This window comes from Myotis brandtii, unplaced genomic scaffold (genome assembly GCF_000412655.1).
Source record: "Myotis brandtii unplaced genomic scaffold, ASM41265v1 scaffold363, whole genome shotgun sequence".
Taxonomy (NCBI): Eukaryota; Metazoa; Chordata; class Mammalia; order Chiroptera; family Vespertilionidae; genus Myotis; species Myotis brandtii.
This window is the reverse complement of record NW_005363938.1, coordinates 1,383,609-1,404,306: the sequence shown is the minus strand read 5'-3', so window position 1 is coordinate 1,404,306 and position 20,698 is coordinate 1,383,609. Positions and strand designations below refer to the sequence as shown.

The following is a 20,698-nucleotide window of genomic DNA, read 5'->3' as shown; positions in this document are numbered from 1 at the left end:
ACTGGTCCTCGGGCCCCAGGCCTTAGGAGCTCCTGGGCCCTCCTCCCCTCTCCCCTTAGGCGTGTGTGGGCAGAAAGCCAAGCCCCCGGTTCTGAGCTTCTCGGTTTCTCCGCAGATTTTAAGAGTCATCTTCACAAAGTGTACCAGGCCATAGAGGAGGCGGACTTCTTTGCCATCGATGGGGAGTTTTCAGGTATCCCTCCTTGCAGGCTCGCGGCCAGCCCCCTGCAGCGCGGGGCCGGGGCTCCTGACACCCTGCCCTGCCTTCTGCCCTCCGGCCCCTTCCCCCTGTTTGTAGCCTTGGAGAAGTTCCGAGAGCCTCAACATTTCCTCGTACGCGTTTCAAAGGCAGGGAAGCGGGTTTTTGATGGTTGGGGCTCTGAGGGTTGCGGGTAGAATATGGTTTTGGTGCTGCTTCAGGGTTAGGGTCAGGCTCTTTGTGTGTGTGTGTGTTAGGTAAATACATAACATAAAATTGACCATTTTAGCCATTTAAAAATAGTTCAGTGGCATTAAGTCCATTCACATTTTTGTGCAACCATCTCCTGAACTTTTTCACCTTCCCAAACTGGACCGCTATACCCTTTGAACAACTCCCACGTCCTCCCTCCTCCCCTGCCTCTGGCAACCACTGTTTCTGTCTCTATGAATTTGACTACTCGGGGCACTGCCTATAAATGGAATCATACAATATTTTTCCTTTGTGACTGACTTCTGGGTCAGGCTTTATGCATTTGTGGAAGTGTTCATTGCCTACTTTGGCGTGGGTGTGTATGTGTGTATAATACTTTACCAACGCGTACACTTGCAAGGATTGTTTCTTTTTGGATCAGAGATTAATTTTTTTTTTTAGAGGTAAATTTTTAAATTGTTAAAGTTAATACGAAAAGCAGACTTTCTTTGGTGTAGATATCCACTTTCACTCTGATTTTACATGTTTAAAAAACTCTTCAGCTCTTTCTAAAGGAATCCATGCTGGGAGTAAATACAGGGTGTCCCCCCAAAATGTATACACACTCATTTCTATTGGTTCTTTGCAGTTTTGAAAATGAACTGTATACTAATAAATACTGACTTTGTAATCTCAAAGTGTGTATACATTTTTGGGGGACAGCCTGTAGATCCTTGGCTTTAATTATACATACATGCCTTTTCTAGTTGGACTCAATTCTCTGGGAAGCTAAGAGTTTTCACTAGAAATAATTTTCTCTTGACCTGGAAAATACCTTTGTTGTATAGATGTTACTTCAAACTGTTGGCCAAGACTGGGACTCTAACAATAATAGACATCAGAATTTGTTGATATCTGATTATGCATTAAACTTTTGAAAGCAGCAAAACTTAATCATAGATATTGTTTTCTTAAATCATTCCTGTGTTTTGAAACCTATTTTAGACACCGGAACTGCCGATTCTGAAATAGAAATATTCACATTTCTAAATGTGTTATAGAGTTTAGCTTGGTGGCCAGTGAAATGAATGCTAATTTTGAAAAAGTGAAGTAAGGAGCACTTTGTAATACATGAGAATATAAAATTACAGAGCCATTGAATAGTTGACTGACATTTTTACATTAGTATTTACTAACAAGTTAAAAGCTTTTATTTCTTAAAATCTAGGAATCAGTGATGGACCTTCAGTCACCACATTAACAAATGGTTTTGACACTCCGGAAGAGAGGTACCAGAAGCTCAAAAAGGTAAGTGGATGTGCTAGAAACCCCCCTCCCCCATGTTGGTCCTCCTTACGTTGAATTATGGAGAAATACAATCATTAAACTTGCACATTGACTTCTCAACCCGAGCTATGAAACGATACTTTAGTGTTGTTTAAAACAACAGCAAAAATAATTGTTTGCTGGAAAACATGTTGGGAGAAGGTTTAGTATTTTCAGTGTTAATTTGATTTATAGGAAGTATGATGTGGTGATTTTAATAATTTGGAAATAGGCCTAATATGATGCTCTGGATGGTGGATAGGTACCTAATTGGGAAGAACATTAAGAGATGTATATAAATTAATAATGCTTCTAATACATAATCTGTAATCTGTTCTTAATCCGAAGTATTCTGCCAAAGTCAAATTGAGTAATTAGAAAGCCCACCTGATTGAGAATATTGTTGCTTACATAAAATATACAGCATGGTTTTGACAGATGTTTTATTTCCCTTTTCCAGCATTCCATGGACTTTTTGCTGTTTCAGTTTGGCCTTTGCGCTTTTAAGTATGACTGCATACATTCAAAGTAGGTTTTTTTAACAAGTGGTGGGAATGCTTTTGTTGTGGCATAATGTAACCCCCTAAATCTCCTCGTATATCTTGTTTTCCCAGGTATATAATAAAGTCATTTAACTTCTATGTTTTCCCGAAACCCTTCAATAGATCCTCACCAGATGTCAAATTTGTTTGTCAGGTTAGTAACATAATTGAGGTTTTTTTTTCCTGTTATGAATTGCTGATGAGTCCGTGGGAATATGTGGAATCAGAATTCTCTTTAAAATTTGGTTCTGCCACTAACTTTGGCTTTAGGCAAACTATTTCATCTCTGACCTTCAGTTTTATTTATTTATTTTATGTTTTAATTTTTCCTTTTAATTGAATTTACTAGAGGCCCAGTGCACAAATTCGTGCACGGGTGGTGTCTGCCGGCCTGGCAGGTGGATTGTGGCCGGGCCAGCTAGGGGGAGGGGCCATGGGTGATTGGCTGGCAGGCCCCACCCACGATTGGGGTGGGGGGGCCTATTGGGGGCCGGCCAGCCTTGCCCCCGAATGGGGTGGGGGGGCGATCAGGGGTCAGCAGCCAGAAGAGGGGTGGTGGGAGGTTGGCCGGCCAGCCCCATCCCTAATTGCTGTGGGGGGTGATTGGGGGTGGGGCTGGCCTGGGTGGGGTGGGGGGTGATTGAGGGTGGGGCTGGCCTGGGGGAAGGGCCGCCCGTGGTTGGCCGGCTGGCCCCGTCCCCTATTGGGGTTGGGGGAGCGATCAGGGGTGGGGCTGGCCAGGGGGAGGGGCTATGGGCTGATCAAGGTGGTGGGGGCCCATCGGGGCGAGGCTGGCCAGGGGAGGGGCTGCAGGAGGTTGGCTGGCTGGCCCCGCCCCCAGATTGGGCCAGTTCGCTGGCTGCAGTGGGTGTCATAGTGACTGGTCGTTCTGGTCTTTATGGTTTTCCAGTCGCTGGCTTTTTATATATATAGATTGGTGTGACATTGGTTAACAAAATTATACACAGGTTTCAGGTGCACAGTTCCACAAGATATCATCTGTACACTGTATTTGACCTTCAATTTTAGGGTTCCAAATTAATTACACTGCTGTCTTACCCTTTACTTTGGAATGAATTAAGGAGTAAGATGCAAGTGACAGGCAGATGGAAATCAGAACATGAGCTTTATTATTAGTAAGACGTTGAGAATTGCATTAAGTTCTCAAAACTTTGAGAACTGCATGAAGTGTTCCCAGTGTAGCCAGATAATGGGTTTGAGAACTTGCCTTTATAATATGGCTCTTTTTGGGATTTTTTTTTTTTAAAAACTTTTTTTTTTTTAAAAATATATTTTATTGATTTTTTACAGAGAGGAAGGGAGAGGGATAGAGAGCTAGAAACATCGATCATCTGCCTCCTGCACACTCCCTACTGAGGATGTGCCCGCAACCAAGGTACATGCCCTTGACCGGAATCGAACCTGGGACCGTTCAGTCCGCAGGCCGACGCTCTATCCACTGAGCCAAACCGGTTTCGGCACTTTTTGGGATTTTTGATATCTTACACCTGAATTGAACTTATAGCTCAGGACCTGCAGGCTTCTTCCCACCTCATTCTTTTTGCACCCATCTCCAAGGGTAGAGTTTTATTTTCTGGAAGAGCAGAGTATGTGTGTATCCTGTCTAAAAAGAACCCAGAAGGAGCTAAACTAGAGACCCTTAGTTCCTTTTTCCAAGTTCATCAATTAGAAAGGGAGGGTGGAAAAAACTATTGTTTCCTCCTGAGGAAGAGAGGGCTTACTTATGAGCCAAGGTAAGCATATGGGAGATTCTCCCTTAGAACATCCTTTTTATGGTGTGGTAGCTGAGCTGGTAGACACTTACTAAATATCGGTTTCCTTTTTCTTTCCTCTTAATCTGTTATAATGGATAAGGAGAATGTGAATAATTGGGATAGTGTGTAAATATGTGATTAAAGATAAGTGTTAATTTTTTCCCCTTTACAATCCTGTGCCCTGGCTTCTCTTCCAGTAGCAGCATAAGTTCATTTGTGTCTTCTCAACTTTCCTTTCTCCTGTGTGTAAGTAGTAATGCAGTTAAGAAAGCCTGAAGGAAGGGTAGGCTTCTGAGTGACTGAGTCATGTCAAATTCTTTCTATAATAAGGCAGGATATAAGCAAATAAAATTGAGAGTTAATCTCAGGTATGCCTGGGGATGAAGAGAAAAGGTGAAGGTAATTTTAGTTGTGTAACCTGTTTAAAAAAAATATTTTTTAAGCCCTGGCTGGTTTGGTTCAGTGGATAGAGCACCAGCCTGCGGATGGAAGGGTCCCAGGTTTGATTCTGGTCAAGGGCATGTACCTCAGTTGTATGCTCCTCCCTGGCTTGGGCCCATGAGGCGCATGCAGGAGGCAACTAGTCGATGTGTTTCTCTCACATGGATATTTCTGTCTTTCCCTCTCTCTTCCACTCTCTTTAAAAAAATCAATGGAAAAATATCCTGGGGTGAAGATTTGAAAATTTTTTTGAAAATTGATTTTAAAAAAAATATTTTATTGATTTTTTACAGAGAGGAAGGGAGAGGGATAGAGAGCTAGAAACATCGAAGAGAGAGAAACATCGATCAGCTGCCTCCTGCACATCTCCTACTGGGGATGTGCCCGCAAGCCAGGTACATGCCCTTGACCGGAATCGAACCTGGGACCCTTCAGTCCGCAGGCCGATGCTCTATCCACTGAGCCAAACCGATTTCGGCATGAAAATTGATTTTTAGTGAGAGAGTAAGGGAGAGGGAAAGAGAAACATTAACGTGAGAGCAAAACATTGATTGCCTGCCTCCTGCATGCCCCCTAACGTGGATGAGCCCGAAACCCAGGCATGTGCCCTGACCAGGAATTGGACCAGCAACCTTTTGGTGCACAGGGATGACACTAAATCAGCTGAGCCATACTGGCCAGGGCTTGTAATCTGTTTTGTTAAATTATCAAATAAACCATAGTGTTTTTTTTTATAATATATTTTTATTGATTTCAGAGAGGAAGGGAGAGTCAGAGAGAGAGAAACATCAATGATGAGAGAGAATCATTGATCTGATGCCTCCTGCAGGCCCCCACTGGGTATCAAACCTGAAACTCCAGGTATGTGACTGGGAATAGAACTGTTGACCTCCTGGTTCATAGGTTGACACTCAACCACTGAGCCACGCCAGCCAGGTCCATTTTAAGTGGTTTTAAATTTAGTGGCATTAGGTACATTTTCATCATTGTGCAACTTAAAGGGTGTTGTTTGGGTGGAAAATATATAGCTTCAGAAATGGAATAGGTGCATCTTTGACTACATCTTTTAAAAAAAAAAAATATTCTTAGAGGAAGGGAGAGAGAGAGCGAGAGCGAGAGAGAGAGAGAGAGAGAGAGAAGCATTGGTGTATGGGACAACTCTCCAAACAACTGAGCCACACTAGCCAGGGTGACTCTGGAATTTTTTTTTTTAAATATATTTTATTGATTTTTTATAGAGAGGAAGGGAGAGGGATAGAGAGTTAGAAACATCGATGAGAGAGAAACATCGATCAGCTGCCTCCTGCACACTCCCTGCTAGGGATGTGCCCGCAACTCAGGTACATGCCCTTGACTGGAATCGAACCTGGGACCCTTCAGTCCGCAGGCTGACCCTCTATCCACTGAGCCAAACCGGTTAGGGCTGGAATTTTTTTTAAGTAAAGGTCATATTTACTAATCTAGTAACCATAATTTTAATCTTAGGACCTCCCAGGCTGCTAAAGGAGGAAGGGAAGAGGTGAGGATGTTGGGAAAGTAAGGACAGTTCTTAACTTGTGGACCCATTTGTGCTCGAAGCAAAGGCTGAGACTGGAGACAGAAGCTTTGGTTCAGATGTGAAGGAGGCCCTGGAGAAGAGTAGAGTCAGCATTTCCTGGAGTCAGTGCTAGAGTTGGTCTCATGGATTAGGGGGTTTCTTCTTGGCATCCATGTCCTTTTTAATCAAGTTTTTTATCCAGGTTTGGCATGTCATAATTCTGAGCCATATCTAGTACGTTTCAACCACTTTGCCAAAAGGAAATCCAACCAGGAACTGGAGCATGATGTCAGGGAAGAAGGCATGAAGGGTGGTGGTAGCTCTGTGGGCCGTTCCTATCCTGCCTCCCCGGTGCGAGGTAACTCAGGATTTTTAAAGAGAAGGAAGTTAAGATCTTTTAGAATCTAGTGATGAGGGACAAGAATGCCTTTTCATAGTCCATCTTTGGGTGTTTCTGTCGGTGATGGAATATATAGGTGGACAGAATTACAAGACTATACAGGCATGGGAGACAGAAGGAGGCTTGTGGCCCAAGTCAGAAATCATTGGGTCTTGGTTCAGAACAGGAAAATGTCAGGGGAAAGATTGTGTGTGTGTGTGTGTGTGTGTGTGTGTTTGTGTGTGTTTAAGATTGCTTGTTTTAAACCATAGAAAACTTGCACATGATGGAAAATGATGTACATGTACTACAAGACTATACAGGCATGGGAGACAGAAGGAGGCTTGTGGCCCAAGTCAGAAATCATTGGGTCTTGGTTCAGAACAGGAAAATGTCAGGGGAAAGATTGTGTGTGTGTGTGTGTGTGTGTGTGTGTTTGTGTGTGTTTAAGATTGCTTGTTTTAAACCATAGAAAACTTGCACATGATGGAAAATGATGTACATGTACCTAAGTGTGTGTGTTGGGGGGGGGGGGGGGGGAAATTTGTTTTGGGGGGGGGGGGGGGGGTAGGTAAGATTGTCTTTTTATAATCTACCAAATTTGAAAAAGAATTTGTGTTGGCTGATAAAGATACATGTATTCTTTACATTTTAACAAGATTTTAAAAAAGTAAGTGAAAAATTGGAAGAAAAGAAAAATGCAGATATGATTCCTATGGTATGATTAGGACACAGAATTTGTGACAAAGAATGTTTCCACTCTTTGTCTCTGAGCTTCCTACCAGCTAAGAAAAGGGGAAACACACAATTTATGGCCATAGGATCTAAACAAACCAGAATCAAGAGAAATTTGGCTTTTCTCAAACTAGAGACCTCAGAACATTTCTTCTTCCATTATCATAAAGAAATCATTAGTGTAGAAAACCTAGTCTTTAACCATATCACTCAAGTAAATACTGTAATGCGTTTAATGGGACAGTAAAACAGTCTGGACTGATGGTATAATGTCAAAGTACAGTTCAGGAAAGGTAGTTCTGTGAGGGATCAGATTAAAATGATTCAATTGCATTGCCCTTTCAATTCAGACTTAAGACAAGAGTAAAATAAGAGTAGCTACAGTAATGATTCCTACTCTTCAATCAGTTTGAGTAAGAACTTTGTGATTTCTGCCATTCTTATGTACATTGTGTAATATTATTTAATGTTTTTATTTAAATTTACTTAAATATTTCAACTCACCCTAGGTTTTAGATGTTTGTTGAATATCTTGTTACTGGGAATTTTTATCTATTTTGATCTTGAATGTAAAGAACATCCAATCAAGATTTTGGGTTTTCAGAATCCCAGTGGTAATTTGAAGTGGATAGTGATGTCTTATAACCCGCACATTTGTGCTACCTTAAAGTTGAACCTGGGGTGAGATAGTATAAATATATTTTATTTCTACTTATAGTCTCCTAGTCAGTACAGTGATCAGGAGTTTTCTGCCTTTTGGCGTATATATGTTCACCAAGTAGTTTTCTTAAATATTGTGAAACAAGGAACATTTGTTTTATATATATATATAAAAGGCTAAGCGACTGTCCGAGCGTCCAACCGGCCGGTACATATGACACACACTGACCACCAGGGAGCAGGCGCTCAATGCAGGAGCTGTCGAACTGTGGTGACTTGGCAGCAATGGTTCTCCAGTGACACACCCCGGAACCAGAGAGGAGGGAGCCCGATTCCTTGCGGGGTCATGCGATTCTACCTTCGGCCATGGGTTATGTTGTTGCTGGGGCACTGATGGCCCTGAATCTGGTTAATGCTGAGCTGTGGTGACTTCTCTTATAGAGAAAGGGTGAATAGTGATATTAAAATATTTCTTCTAATTAATTTCCTTTCAATGTGCATGAATCTGTGCACCGGGCCACTAGTAAGTTATAAAGGAGTAGAGCCTGGATAGTTTAAGTCAATTAATGGATTGTTTGGCAGTCTGGGAGTAGAAATCCCTTGTCTTCTGACTTTTGACATGTTGTTTCCTTGCCTGGTTGCCTATGTTTATTCACCTGAGTTACTTCTCCACTTCTGTTTACATACCTGACATTAAAATCACTGAAATGTATGTCTTGTTTACTCTTGTTTCAGAGCTCAAGCATTGACTTTTTAGCAAGCCAAGGATTTGATTTCAATAAAGTTTTCCGCAATGGTAAGATTATCTGTGACTTATCTTTAGAACTTGAAAATGTGGATTTGGTTGAGAATTACCTTTTTGTGCTTGCTCTCTGATACAGAATCTCAGATATCCAGTATATCACATGCAGCCTTCTAGTTTTAAAAAAGTTTTTTTTTTTAAACTTAAAAAAAATTATACCGCCCTAACCAGTTTGGCTCAGTGGATAGAGCGTCAGCCTGCGGACTGAAGGGTCCCAGGTTCGATTCCGGTCAAGGGCATGCACCTTGGTTTCGGGCACATCCCCAGTGGGGGGTGTGCAGGAGGCAGCTGATCGGTGTTTCTCATCGATGTTTCTAACTCTCTATCCCTCTCCCTTCCTCTCTGTAAAAAATCAATAAAATATATTAAAAAAAAATTATACCACTAGTTTTCCTGGTTTCTTAAGCTTACAGTTTTTTATTATTTATTTATTTATTTATTTATTTTTAATCCTTACCCGAGGATATTTTTCCCATCGATTTCTAGAGAGAGTGAAAGGGAGGAAGGAGGGCGAGAGAGAGAAAGAGAGAGAAAAAATTAATGTGAGAGAGACACATTGATTGGGCCTCTACTGGGGCTAGGGAACCTGCAACTGAAGTATGTGTCCTTGACCAGGAATTGAACTCGTCACCCTTCTGTCCCTGGGTCGATGCTCTAACCACGGCCAGGGCAAGTTTTTGAAACTTTTATTGTGCCTTTCCCCCCCTATACCTAGTTAACCATGAACTGAACAGGAGAGTAGACACTACTTTACTGGCTCTAATGAAGCCTCTCAATCTCCTGATTTTATGAGTAGAGCTTACTCATAGTTTATTCTATGAATTGATTACTTATACATAGTTAATATCATAGTATGACATAGTTATTCATAATTTATTCTATGTGACTTATCTAAAATCGGTGGGGAATGCTTTCCTGTTACCTTTCAGTGAGACAAGTGGTATGGTGTAGTACTTTAAAAAGTAGCTGTATTTTAGTAATCCTGTAATGAAAAACTCCCTTTTCCTATTGGTGTTTGTTTTATAATTAGAGATGGTTTCTCTGTTTCTAATGGGAGAAAAAAAAGTCTATCATGTACTATCATGATGGCTAACTTGCTGGTGTGATAGGCTGCTGAGCACTCTGAGGAAAGGGACTGTGTCTCATTCCATGCCCTTGGTGCATAGCATGATTCCTCTTCTTCATCAGGGGGAAGTGACCATTAAATATCTAATGAGTGCATGTCTGATATTAGAGCATACAAAAGTGGTTTTTCTTCCTCCCTTCATTTCCCGAACAGTGTTTGGAAAACCTTTGGTTTTTATCAGCATTATTAAGCATCTGCTGCTGGTAAGGTCAATAACTCCTTTTACTGTAATTATTTTCCTAAATTGTATTCTTTTCCAGGGTGAATATAAAATTATTGAGTAAGGTGAGGAAGGAGATTTTTTTTACCAAAAGTACTAGAACATAGACTTTGAATAAATTCACTTCCTCTCAGTGCGGTCTTCCTGGGAGGCCTTTGGAACTCATGCTATGTGTTTTTTTTTTTCTTTTTCTTTATTGATTAAGGTATTACATATCCCCCATTGCCATTGTCTCCCCCCCCCCTCCCCACACTCATGCCCTCATCCCCTGGTGTCTGTGTCCATTGGTTATGCTTATGTGCATGCATACAAGTCCTTTGGTTGATCTCTCCCCCTTGCCCCCACCCTCCCCTACCTTCCCTCTGAGGTTTGAAGGTCTGATTGGTGCTTCTCTGTCTCTGGAGCTGTTTTTGATATGTTGTTTTTTAATTGCTTCAGTAGTGCTGTATTATAATTTCTATTGGTGATTTTGATTTTTGGAAATACTAAAAAGTTTTAGAGCCCAAACTGCTTAACATAGTGGGTAAACCAACTGGGTAACACAATTTGGGTATGTAAAATAAATTTTTTTTTTCTTTTGGCTCATACTTGATTCTGAAAGCCATTATAAAATAGAAGTCCCAAATGTAGTTAGAACACTATATTGGAATAAGCATAAAATTCTTTTGAAGGAATTACTTTAACCAGACTCACATGGATGTAGTATAGTTTCCAGCCTGATGGTTTTATTTTCATAAAAGGAGAGAAACAGCCAAATTAGAGTGTGTCTCTTCTTATTGTTTTATAGTCAGAATATTTTAGTCACAGATGGATCAGGACCCCCAGGCCATTATTATTACCAGGATTCTTATCTTCATGCTGTTTTGGTATTCTAAATCTGATATAGACCTTCACTTCTCTTCCTTATCAAATCCTTCCAGTCACACTTTGTAAATGCCTGACCCTTTTCTCTTGGTAGCTTTGTCAGAAGTGTATTGACTTCCTTTTATGAAACAGAACCAGGTGACTCCTTGTTAATGTTCTCCCCAAAGCATCAAACAGAGGTGGTTTTTCCCAGCTCTCTTTTTATACCTTCAACTCGGCAGTAGTAGGTATCCTTGCTTCCCCATGCCACTTTCAAACCACTTGAATTCTCTTTTCTCAGGAGCTACAGTTTTTTTTTCAGGACTGTCACCCAGTTCTGCCACCCCTCTTTCTGCTGATTTCCTGGGCATAGCATTCACTGACAACTTTGGCTTTGGCTCATTGTCTTTCCACTCTTACCTCTCTCCTCATTCTGGGTGAATTCTGCATCCACAAGGATGACCAGCAAATGCTCTGTCTTACTGTTTCTTGATCAGGTGGTCAGTAGTCCTTGCCTCTACCTCCCTTTAGCCATCTACTCCCTTGGTAGCATCATGGGTCTTATCACCCACTCCCAACATTTCTTGTTGAGAGCACTACCTCCTGTTCTTCTCATTCACTTACTCCAGTACCTTATTTCAGCAATCTGTTGACCTCCATAGCGTTTTCACTATCAATATCCTTCCACTCTCCTATTCCACTCTCCTGTCTTGACTTCCCTCCTTATCCGCATGGTCCATCATATCCTTCCTTCCCTCTCCCCCCATTGCACTTGCCTAACAAAGCCTCAACACTGGTTTTATCTGACTACCCACCTTCTTTGTTTCTGCACATCTGAATATTGCTGGAAAACAAGACACATCTAAGCTAATGTGTTACTTTAAATTCATGATCACAAGCTTCAAATAAACATTCATGCTCAAAAATCCTATTTTATTGACTTAGAAATTCCCTTTCCAGCTCTCTGTTTTTTTACAATCTCTTTCTCCAAACTTCTCTCCCTACCTCTCGTTGAAAACAGAAAAAAGCAGAGAAGAGCTGCTGCAAGTTCTCACCACCAGACCCAGGTCTGGACCCAGCCTTCCTACTTCTGTTCTTTACAGTGAAGAGGAGTTCCTGTGTCTGTCAATGGCTAGTTCCTGTCTCCTTGTCAAGCACTGGCTCCTTCAGTTTGCCCTTCTCTTTTTCTGAATTATTTTCTCTTCTCTACTGCATCATTTCTCTCTATATTTTCTTAAACTTTGAACTGAATTTGATAAGTTCAGTTTCTTCCATAATGAATGTAGGCAATAACCTCAGCAGTGTTATCTGTTGACAGATGTGATCTAATTCCATCATTCTTTCTACAAAGTTTGTTAGTATCCCATGGCTTTTAAAACCACACCTATCCTGATGATATCTAAATTCCTCTCTCAACACCTTTCACCTGTACCCTTTGATGATTTCATATATCCAGGAGGTAGCTTTTGGTTTTCATCTTTGGAGCCTTAAACCTATTTGCCTAGTTTTCTTCCACCTCATTAAGTGGCGCTATCATCTTCTAATTGCTTAAATTTAATAGCATCATTTTTTATTTTGCTCTTTCCTTTATCCCTCATCTCCAGTATATCAGCAGGTTTGTCTCTTATATCTCTAAAATTATTCTTCCCATCTTTATAGTCTAAATCAGGGTACAAACTATGACCCACTGCCTGTCCTATATAATAAAAGCCTAATATGCTAAGTGTCTGATTGTTCAACCGTTCGACCAATTGCTATGATGCACACTGACCACCAAGGGGCAGACGCTCCGATTGGTAGGTTAGCTTGCTGCTGGGGTCTGGCTGATCGGGACTGGGTGAGACGGGCTGGACACACCCTGGAACCCTCCTGCGGTCCCTCCCCACCCCAATCGTGCACCAGTGGGGTCCCTCGGCCTGGCCTGCACCCTCTTGCAATCCAGGACCCCTCGGGATTTTGGAGAGCCAGTTTCGGCCCAATCCCTGCAGGCCGTGCACCGGGCCTCTAGTTTTGTAGATAAAATTTTATTGGAACACAATTGTGACCATTCATTTACTCATTGTGTATTACTCTTTTCATGCCACAAGAGCAGAGCTGAATAGTTGCAGCAGATACCCCCATATGTCCCACAAACTTAAAACATTTACTATTTGTCCCTTTAAGAAAAAGTTTACTCACCTCTGATCTAAGTGATCATCTCTTGCCTGGACAATTGCTTGTATCTCTGACTTCCCTATTTCAGGTGATCTTTTTAAAACATGAATAAGGTAATTTAATTATCTTGCTTAAAATCTTCTAATGGCATCCCATTGCTCCTAGAATATAATACATTTTTACTGTGGCCTGTAATCTTGCTCCATCCTCTCTCCAGCCTGGTGTCATGCCATTCTCCTGTTTGTGTTCTGGCCACACCAGCTTCCTTGCTGATTTTGGAAAAGTCCATGCCATGTCCATCCTCAGTGCATTTATATTTACTTCCCTGCTGGAGATACTCTTTCTTTTTTTGCATATCTGAATCATTCTTATGCTTTGGGCCTCAATCACAGTGGCCTTCTCTGATCATCCTGGCTAAAGTCATTTTATTCACTACACAGCAAGATGCATCGACTTTGCTCACTGTTACATTCCCTAGTGCCTCATACATTTCCTGGAACAACGTCTAAGTGCCAAATAAAAATTTGTTGAAAAGAATAAATAATTGGAGTGTATGAATAGAAAACATATTTCAAAATCATTTGCTTTTTCTGTTGATTTTTTTTAGATATAGTTAAATATGGTCTTTCTTGAGTATTTTAGGCTCTTTGGTTTGTTAAACAATTTTTATGTTAAAGTTACTTCTACTAATACATTTTTCTTAAAAACTATGTTTAGGAATTCCATATTTAAATCAGGAAGAAGAAAGACAGTTAAGAGAGCAGTATGATGAAAAACGTTTACAGTCCAATGGTGCAGGAGCTCTATCATATGTGTCTCCTAACACATCCAAGTGTCCTGTGACGATTCCTGAGGATCAGAAGAAGTTTATTGACCAAGTGGTGTAAGTTCCAAAACTGTGCATTGTGTGATGTGTATTGGGGGCAGGACTGACATCTGCATCTTGAACCTGTGCTGCCCATACATAGTACTCACAGAGGTGTGATGTTGTGATTGGCAGGATTTAATTATGGCATATCTGAATTTGTGTGACAATAGCACATTGTAAATAGGATTCTGTTTACTATATTTAGACTTGTCATGTCACTGTGAAGACCTTCTGCAAAGGCCTGGTAGCCACTGCCTAGTTCCTCTGAAGGCGGAGCAATGAAACAGGCCCTTCCAGATATTTGCAACATGTCCATGTGTTTTTCTTTCAAAGTGAAGTTTCTGATAAGCCAATGTGCCATTGAAGGAGTATCTAGACTTTTTTAGTTTACTTATCAGTATAACTGCTTTACTAGAAAAGTAAAAATTTAAATCATTTATATTGATGTGGCTTTGATGAGTTGTCATTAATTGAGAACAACAATAAAAAAAGAATATGCCAGAATAAATTATTTTTCTTTAAGCCTTATTGATGACTTTATCCCTTAAAGGTATTGACATTCATGTTTTTATTTTAATTTCTCAGAGAGAAAATAGAAGATTTGTTACAAAGTGAAGAAAATAAGAACTTGGACTTAGACCCATGCACGGGGTTAGTTGCCCTGAATCTTTTCACATCTTTTTGGGGAAAGGTAGATGATTTTTGACATGTGCTGTTTTTGGCCTTGGTGAACAACATAGGTCCAAAGGCATGGAGCCATGGAACAGATTGACATGCCTCAGAGGGGAGGGGTAGGGGAGATGGGGAGAGATTAACCAAAGAAATTACATACATACTATATGCATAACCTGTCAACAGTAACAAAATAAGTAAAAAGCAATAGAAAAAAAAGACAAAACAAAACATAAAACACTTTCATAAATAGTGTTTTTATTGTAGTCATACTCCCAAGATTTAAGCACTAACTTAACATTAATATAGTGGGTGTGATAGTATATTGAGACACTGAATGAAAGCTTTGTCCCATCCTGGAGAGGCTAAAACTGTTGTGGAACTTTGGTTTAAAGTTATGCTTGAGTGGCATAATTGTTTTAGTCTCGAGGAGTACTTAATTTATAAAGGCTTCAGAAGAGAAGAACTTACTCTTAGACTACTTCTATGCTTTTAAATTTTTTGTGGTAAAAAAACATCAGTGTTTCAAAGAGTCAGTAACTTAAACATCATACTTTTTCCTTTGTGACTAGCTTCACAAAAGTATTTAAGTACATCTGTCTACCTTAACTCTATATAAGCCACAGGAAGTAAAACATCGGTTAGACAGGAACTCCTCTTCTATAAAGGTAGTATAATAATATTAAAGAACACTTTGATGAAGGCAAGTGGTGAGGAATCCTCACACCTCAAACATCCTGTCCATTTTTTCAAAAATATTTTTTATTTTTTATTGATTTCAGAGAGGAAGGGAGAGGGAGAGACAAACATAAGTGATGATAGAGAAATATTGATCAGCTGCCTCCTGCACACCTCCTATTGGAAATTGAGCCCAAACCCTGGGCATGTGCCCCGACTCCCTGGTTCATAGGTCAGCGTTCAACGACTGAGCCATGTCTGCTGGGCATCCTGCCCATTTTTGTTTGCATATTACCTATTACTTTTATTGAAGTTTAAAAAAAAACTTAAATATCTTTCCCTACTAGTGCTTGATCAATTAGGATTTTCTTTTAATAAGCCAAGACCAATATCTTTTCTTTTTGTTTTTATAGGTTCCAAAGAAAACTAATTTATCAAACTTTGAACTGGAAGTAAGTGTTTATATTATATATAAGAATTCTGTGAGGGACCCAGGATTTAAAAATGAAATATAATCTCTTAGCTCTCATTTAATTTAAAGAATTCTACTGTACTTGGTGATTTGACCATTTTAAATTATTGTGTAGTGCTTTATTTTACTTCCCCCTATTTTCTTTCTTTTTTGTTAAATATGTTCTTATTGATTTCAGAAAGAGGAAGAGAGAAGAGGAGAGAGATAGAAACATCAATGTGAGAGAGAATCATTAATCTGCTGCCTCCTCCATACCCCTTACTGTGTCTGAAACCCAGGCATGTGCTCTGACCGGGAATCTAACTGTTACCTGGTTCATGGGTTGATGCTCAAATATTGAGCGACACCAGCCAGGCTATATCCCCCTATTTTCTTAAAGTTGAATACCCACTTAATTAATTTTATTTGTTATTGCTTTAAAATTTTTTTAAAATTGATTTTAGAGAGAGGGAGAGAAAAATATTGATTTGTTGTTCCACTTATTTATGCACTCATTAGTTGCTTCTTGGATTTCTTGTATGTGTCCTGACCGGGGACCTGTAACCTTGGCATATTGGGACAATGCTCTAATTGAGCTAGCACGTCAGGGCAATGTTATGGGTGTGTGTGTGTGTGTGTGTGTGTGTGTGTGTGTGTGTGTGTGTGTGTTTGTTAATCCTCACCTGAGGATATTTTTTCTACTGATTTTTAGAGAGAGTGGAAGGGAGGAAGGAAGGAGGAGAAAGAGAGAGAAACATCATTGTGAGAGAGAGACATATATTGGTTGCCTCCCACATTCATGTGCAACCCAGGTATGTGCCCTTGACGGGGAATCGAACCTGTGACTCTAGTGTGTGGTCTGATGTTCTAACTATTGAGAAACACCAGCCAGGGCTTTATGATAGATGCTTTAAAGCCTTTTAAAATTTCTTTTAATTATCACTTTGACTTTAGTCTGTTAAGTTTTGGGTGGTGTAGTGTTTTTGTTCTTTGTAAGTATACTATAAAAATTTGGTTTTAAGACTTAAGAAATACTCAGCTGAATTATTTTTTTAAAATATATTTTTATTGATTTCAGAGAGGAAGGGAGAGGGAGAGAGATAGAAACATCAATGATGAGAGAGAATTACTGATCGGTTGCCTCCTGCACACGCACATTGGGGAGTGAGCCCACAACCCAGCCATATGCTCTGACCAGAATTGAACCGTGACCTGGTTCATAGATCGATGCTTAACCACTGAACCACACCAGCCGCTGTTAATTCTTTTTCTAAAGCAGAGGTTAGATCATGGATGGGTTTTAGGAGGTCTGTGAATCCTCTGAAATATTATCTAAAATTTTGTGTGTGTATTTGTCTGGGGATGTTTCCATTGGTTTCATTTTGTTTTCAAGTGAATCTGTAACCCCAAAATTGCACATCAGTGTTAGATAATTTGCTGTTTGCATTTGACTTGGTTTGGGGTTCTTATTCTTCCATTAGAATCTGTCAGTGACATGTGTACTGGAAATTTACTTTGAACATAATAGGAATGGGTCATTGTCCTTTGATCAGGCTCCTTTTCTTTCATATTATCCTTGAAACTTACTTCATGTGGATTCCAGATCCCTCTTCTTGGCTGGTACAAACTACCATGCCAAACTACAGGGTTATTAACCTCAAACCTTTTGTGTGTGTACCCATACAATCTAAAAAGACCTTCAAAATCAATTAGGAAGTAAACATTATTATATTTGGGAGAAAGATTTGACTATGTGGTAATGAGTTGACAGTATTATGTGATGTAAGACATTTCAGAAAATGCTTAAGCCCTAAAACAATTTGAAATCAGATATATTCCTGTGTGTTTAAGGGCAAAAATAGAGGAACATTTAGCAGCTGAAATATTATTCAATAGGTTTTATCATAGTAATACTTATTTCATATTTAATAATTTAATTAAATTATAGCCATATAGTTGCTTTTAAAATACTTACGGTGCTTGCTGTCATTTTCTCCTCTACTGATGTGATGTGTTCTTCCTTTTCTTTAGGTATCCCAAAGGCATTCACGTTGAGACTTTAGAAACTGAAAAGGTAACCTCAAAAGTTATTCAGGGCTAATAAACACATGCAATGGTACATTGATATGTCAAAAGTTGGAATTCTCTTCTTGGCCCTGCTATTTATGAGTTGGGTGACCTTTAGCAAGTCATTTAACTGCTTTAAGCCTCATTTTCCTCATTTGTACATGAGCATGGTAATAATGCTGATCTGTAATGCTTTTTATGCTGATCCAGTGGGAGTGAGCAGGCTTTGTAAATTTGAAAGCATGCAAATGTTAGTACATGTTCTAATTAAAGCATTCCTGTTATGTGGACAAGCAAAATGAAAGTTTAGAATTTAGGTCATAATTGTATGCATAGGTATTGTCATGTATCCCCAAGGTGTACTGACAGAACTGTGATGGGTAATGGTGGGTTGATGATGGGTTCCCTTTGCAAAATTTTAGGATTTTAGAATTTAGTTGTTGCTCTGAAGTTGGATGTCAGATTATATAAAAGACTAGAGGCCTGGTGCGTGAATTCGTGCACGGGTGGGGTTCCTTGGCCTGGTAGGCAATCGGGGCTGATTGGGACCATCTTGCCCAGTCCTGATTGGGGCCGGCCGGCTCGGGGGAGGGACTGCGGGAGGTTGGCTGTGGGAGTGCACTGACCACCTTGGGGCAGCTCCTGCATTGAGCGACTCCTCCCTGGTGGTCATTGCGCGTCATAACAACTGGTCATTCGGTTGCCCTTTCGTGATGGTTGCTTAGGCTTTTATATATATAGATAAAGTGAATTAAGAAACAATCTTGCTAGAAGATAAATTTCAAACTTAGACATAGGAGGTTTCATGATGTGTTTAATAGATAAAAAATGCAATATATGAGGAAGAAGGTATCTGACAAATTATTAGAAAATCCAGGATTTTTTTTTATGTTCATAAAATGATGTAGAAACTTTATTTTAAAACTAACTGTTTAGAAATTCATGTTGAGATGCAATGTAATTTCTTAGTGTTTATCTTGAAAAGTGTCTTATTCTCACAGTCTGTTGATAATTTTTTTTAAAATATATTTTTATTGATTTCAGAGAGGAAGGGAGAGGGAGAGAGAGATAGAAACATCAATGATGACAGGAAATCATTGATCGGCTGCCTTCTGCACACCCCCTACTGGGGATTGAGCCCACCACCTGGCATGTGCCCTTGACCAGAATCGAACCTGGGACCCTTCAGTCTGCAGGCCGATGCTCTATCCACTGAGCCAAGCCAGCTAGGGCTGTTGATACTTTTCTTTTTTAAAAAATATATTTTATTGATTTTAATAAAGAGAGGAAGGGAGAGGGATAGAGAGTTAGAAACATCAATGAGACAGAAATATCGATCAGCTGACTCCTGCACACCCCCCTACTGGGGATGTGTCCGCAACCAAGGTACATGCCCTTGACCGGAATCAAACCTGGGACCTTTCAGTCTGCAGGCTGATGCTCTATCCACTGAGCCAAACCGGTTAGGGCAGGCTGTTGGTACTTTTAACTGACGAGGGATAGAGAGTTAGAAACATCAATGAGACAGAAATATCGATCAGCTGACTCCTGCACACCCCCCTACTGGGGATGTGTCCGCAACCAAGGTACATGCCCTTGACCGGAATCAAACCTGGGACCTTTCAGTCTGCAGGCTGATGCTCTATCCACTGAGCCAAACCGGTTAGGGCAGGCTGTTGGTACTTTTAACTGACTTCTGTTGGGTTGGATTAATAAACCATGGAAAGTTTTCATGGAAACACAGAAGCAGGATTTTGGTTTGTAATGCATTAACTCAACTTTTTGTGGCATTTAAAAATCCTTTCAGTGTTTTTAGCCCATGAAAGACATGAAGTGATAAAGGATAACTTCTCATGGTAGCAGAATTTGGAATTTTTTGGGTCAAGTTGCTTCCAGAAAATTGTATGTTGGCTTTATGTCTTTTAGAAAGAGCGATACATAGTTGTCAGCAAAGTAGATGAAGAAGAACGCAAAAGAAGAGAGCAGCAGAAACATGCTAAAGAACAGGTAATTGAGTTACATTCATTTCCTTTGGGTGAGAAATGACACCCAAAGGAAATAACTTCCTCTATATTTATAGATCATATGTTGGATTCAATTTAATGATTAATTGAATTGGTAGGAAAATCTAGAATAGAACAAGGGAACTTAAGTATTTAGACATAGCCAACAAAGTGAGTCTGACATGGTTGACCAATCTTCCCTTATATGAAGCAGTCTTGAAAAATGTGTTTTTGATTATCATTCGGATTATGTGCCATTGGTCTTCATTGCCTGTTACTAATACCACTATATCTGATTTCAAGCAAGTTTCTAGTTTTACTACAACAAAGTTTAGAATATATGATTTGACAGATTAGGATGTTATGGTCATATTTGTGTTGTTGGAACATCATCTTGATTGCTATCTGGAGAATGGATTTGAGAAAGACTAGAGGCAGGGAGGCCCGTTAAGCTGTGGAGTAACATAGCTAAGAGATACCAGTGATCTGGAATAGGATAGTTAGTAGTAGTTTAGATGAAATCTGGAGATATTTAGAAGGTAGAATCAGTGGAATTTGTGATTGGATGTGGGTGGTGAAAGAGGAAGAGAGAAGGAAGATGCTGATGCTCAAGTTTGACATTTGAGCAACTGGGTAGACTGATGCCAGTTCACTTACGTGGAGTTGGCCTGAATGATGTTGGTGGGGGGACACAGGTGGAGTAGGGTTTTTGCGTATGGGTGCATGTCAAACTGATAGGTATGTAAGGTAGGACCACATCTGACTGATTCAACCAGTAAAGACACAACAAGCCATTTTTAGATTAAGATGCTTTATTACATACATAGAGAAGGAAGATCAGCCAAAGGTGCCAGCTGCATGTGGTCCTTGTTTCCACACACAAAAGGACAACACTGAAAAAAAAAGGGGCCAGATGAGTGCAACATGAATTGTGGATACCTCATTATTAAGGAGCCAATTCTTGATTGCAGCCAAGTGCTTTTATATTCTGCAGCTCTCTTCTGACAAGTGGAGGGTGGTGATAGTGG

General features: G+C 40.1%; 1 protein-coding gene and 1 pseudogene across 2 annotated transcripts in view; one reads left to right on the top strand and one right to left on the bottom strand.

Annotated features, from left to right (window-relative positions):
- The first annotated feature begins 92 nt into the window (after nt 1-92).
- Nucleotides 93-20,698, top strand: part of PARN (poly(A)-specific ribonuclease) — a 161,607-nt gene continuing 141,001 nt past the window's right edge. The window contains exons 1-10 of one of the 2 annotated variants that reach the window (XM_005871979.2): nt 93-193; nt 1,620-1,699; nt 2,178-2,245; nt 2,332-2,413; nt 8,522-8,582; nt 13,649-13,814; nt 14,385-14,450; nt 15,563-15,601; nt 17,632-17,674; nt 19,594-19,674. In XM_005871979.2, the coding sequence (XP_005872041.1) occupies nt 2,184-2,245; nt 2,332-2,413; nt 8,522-8,582; nt 13,649-13,814; nt 14,385-14,450; nt 15,563-15,601; nt 17,632-17,674; nt 19,594-19,674 (600 nt within the window). In that variant the 5' untranslated portion in view covers nt 93-193; nt 1,620-1,699; nt 2,178-2,183. Of the gene's footprint in view, nt 194-1,619; nt 1,700-2,177; nt 2,246-2,331; nt 2,414-8,521; nt 8,583-13,648; nt 13,815-14,384; nt 14,451-15,562; nt 15,602-17,631; nt 17,675-19,593; nt 19,675-20,698 lie in introns of those variants that run through there. The other variant, XM_005871978.2, reaches the window with a different exon arrangement.
- Nucleotides 5,972-6,585, bottom strand: LOC106727092 (annotated as a pseudogene).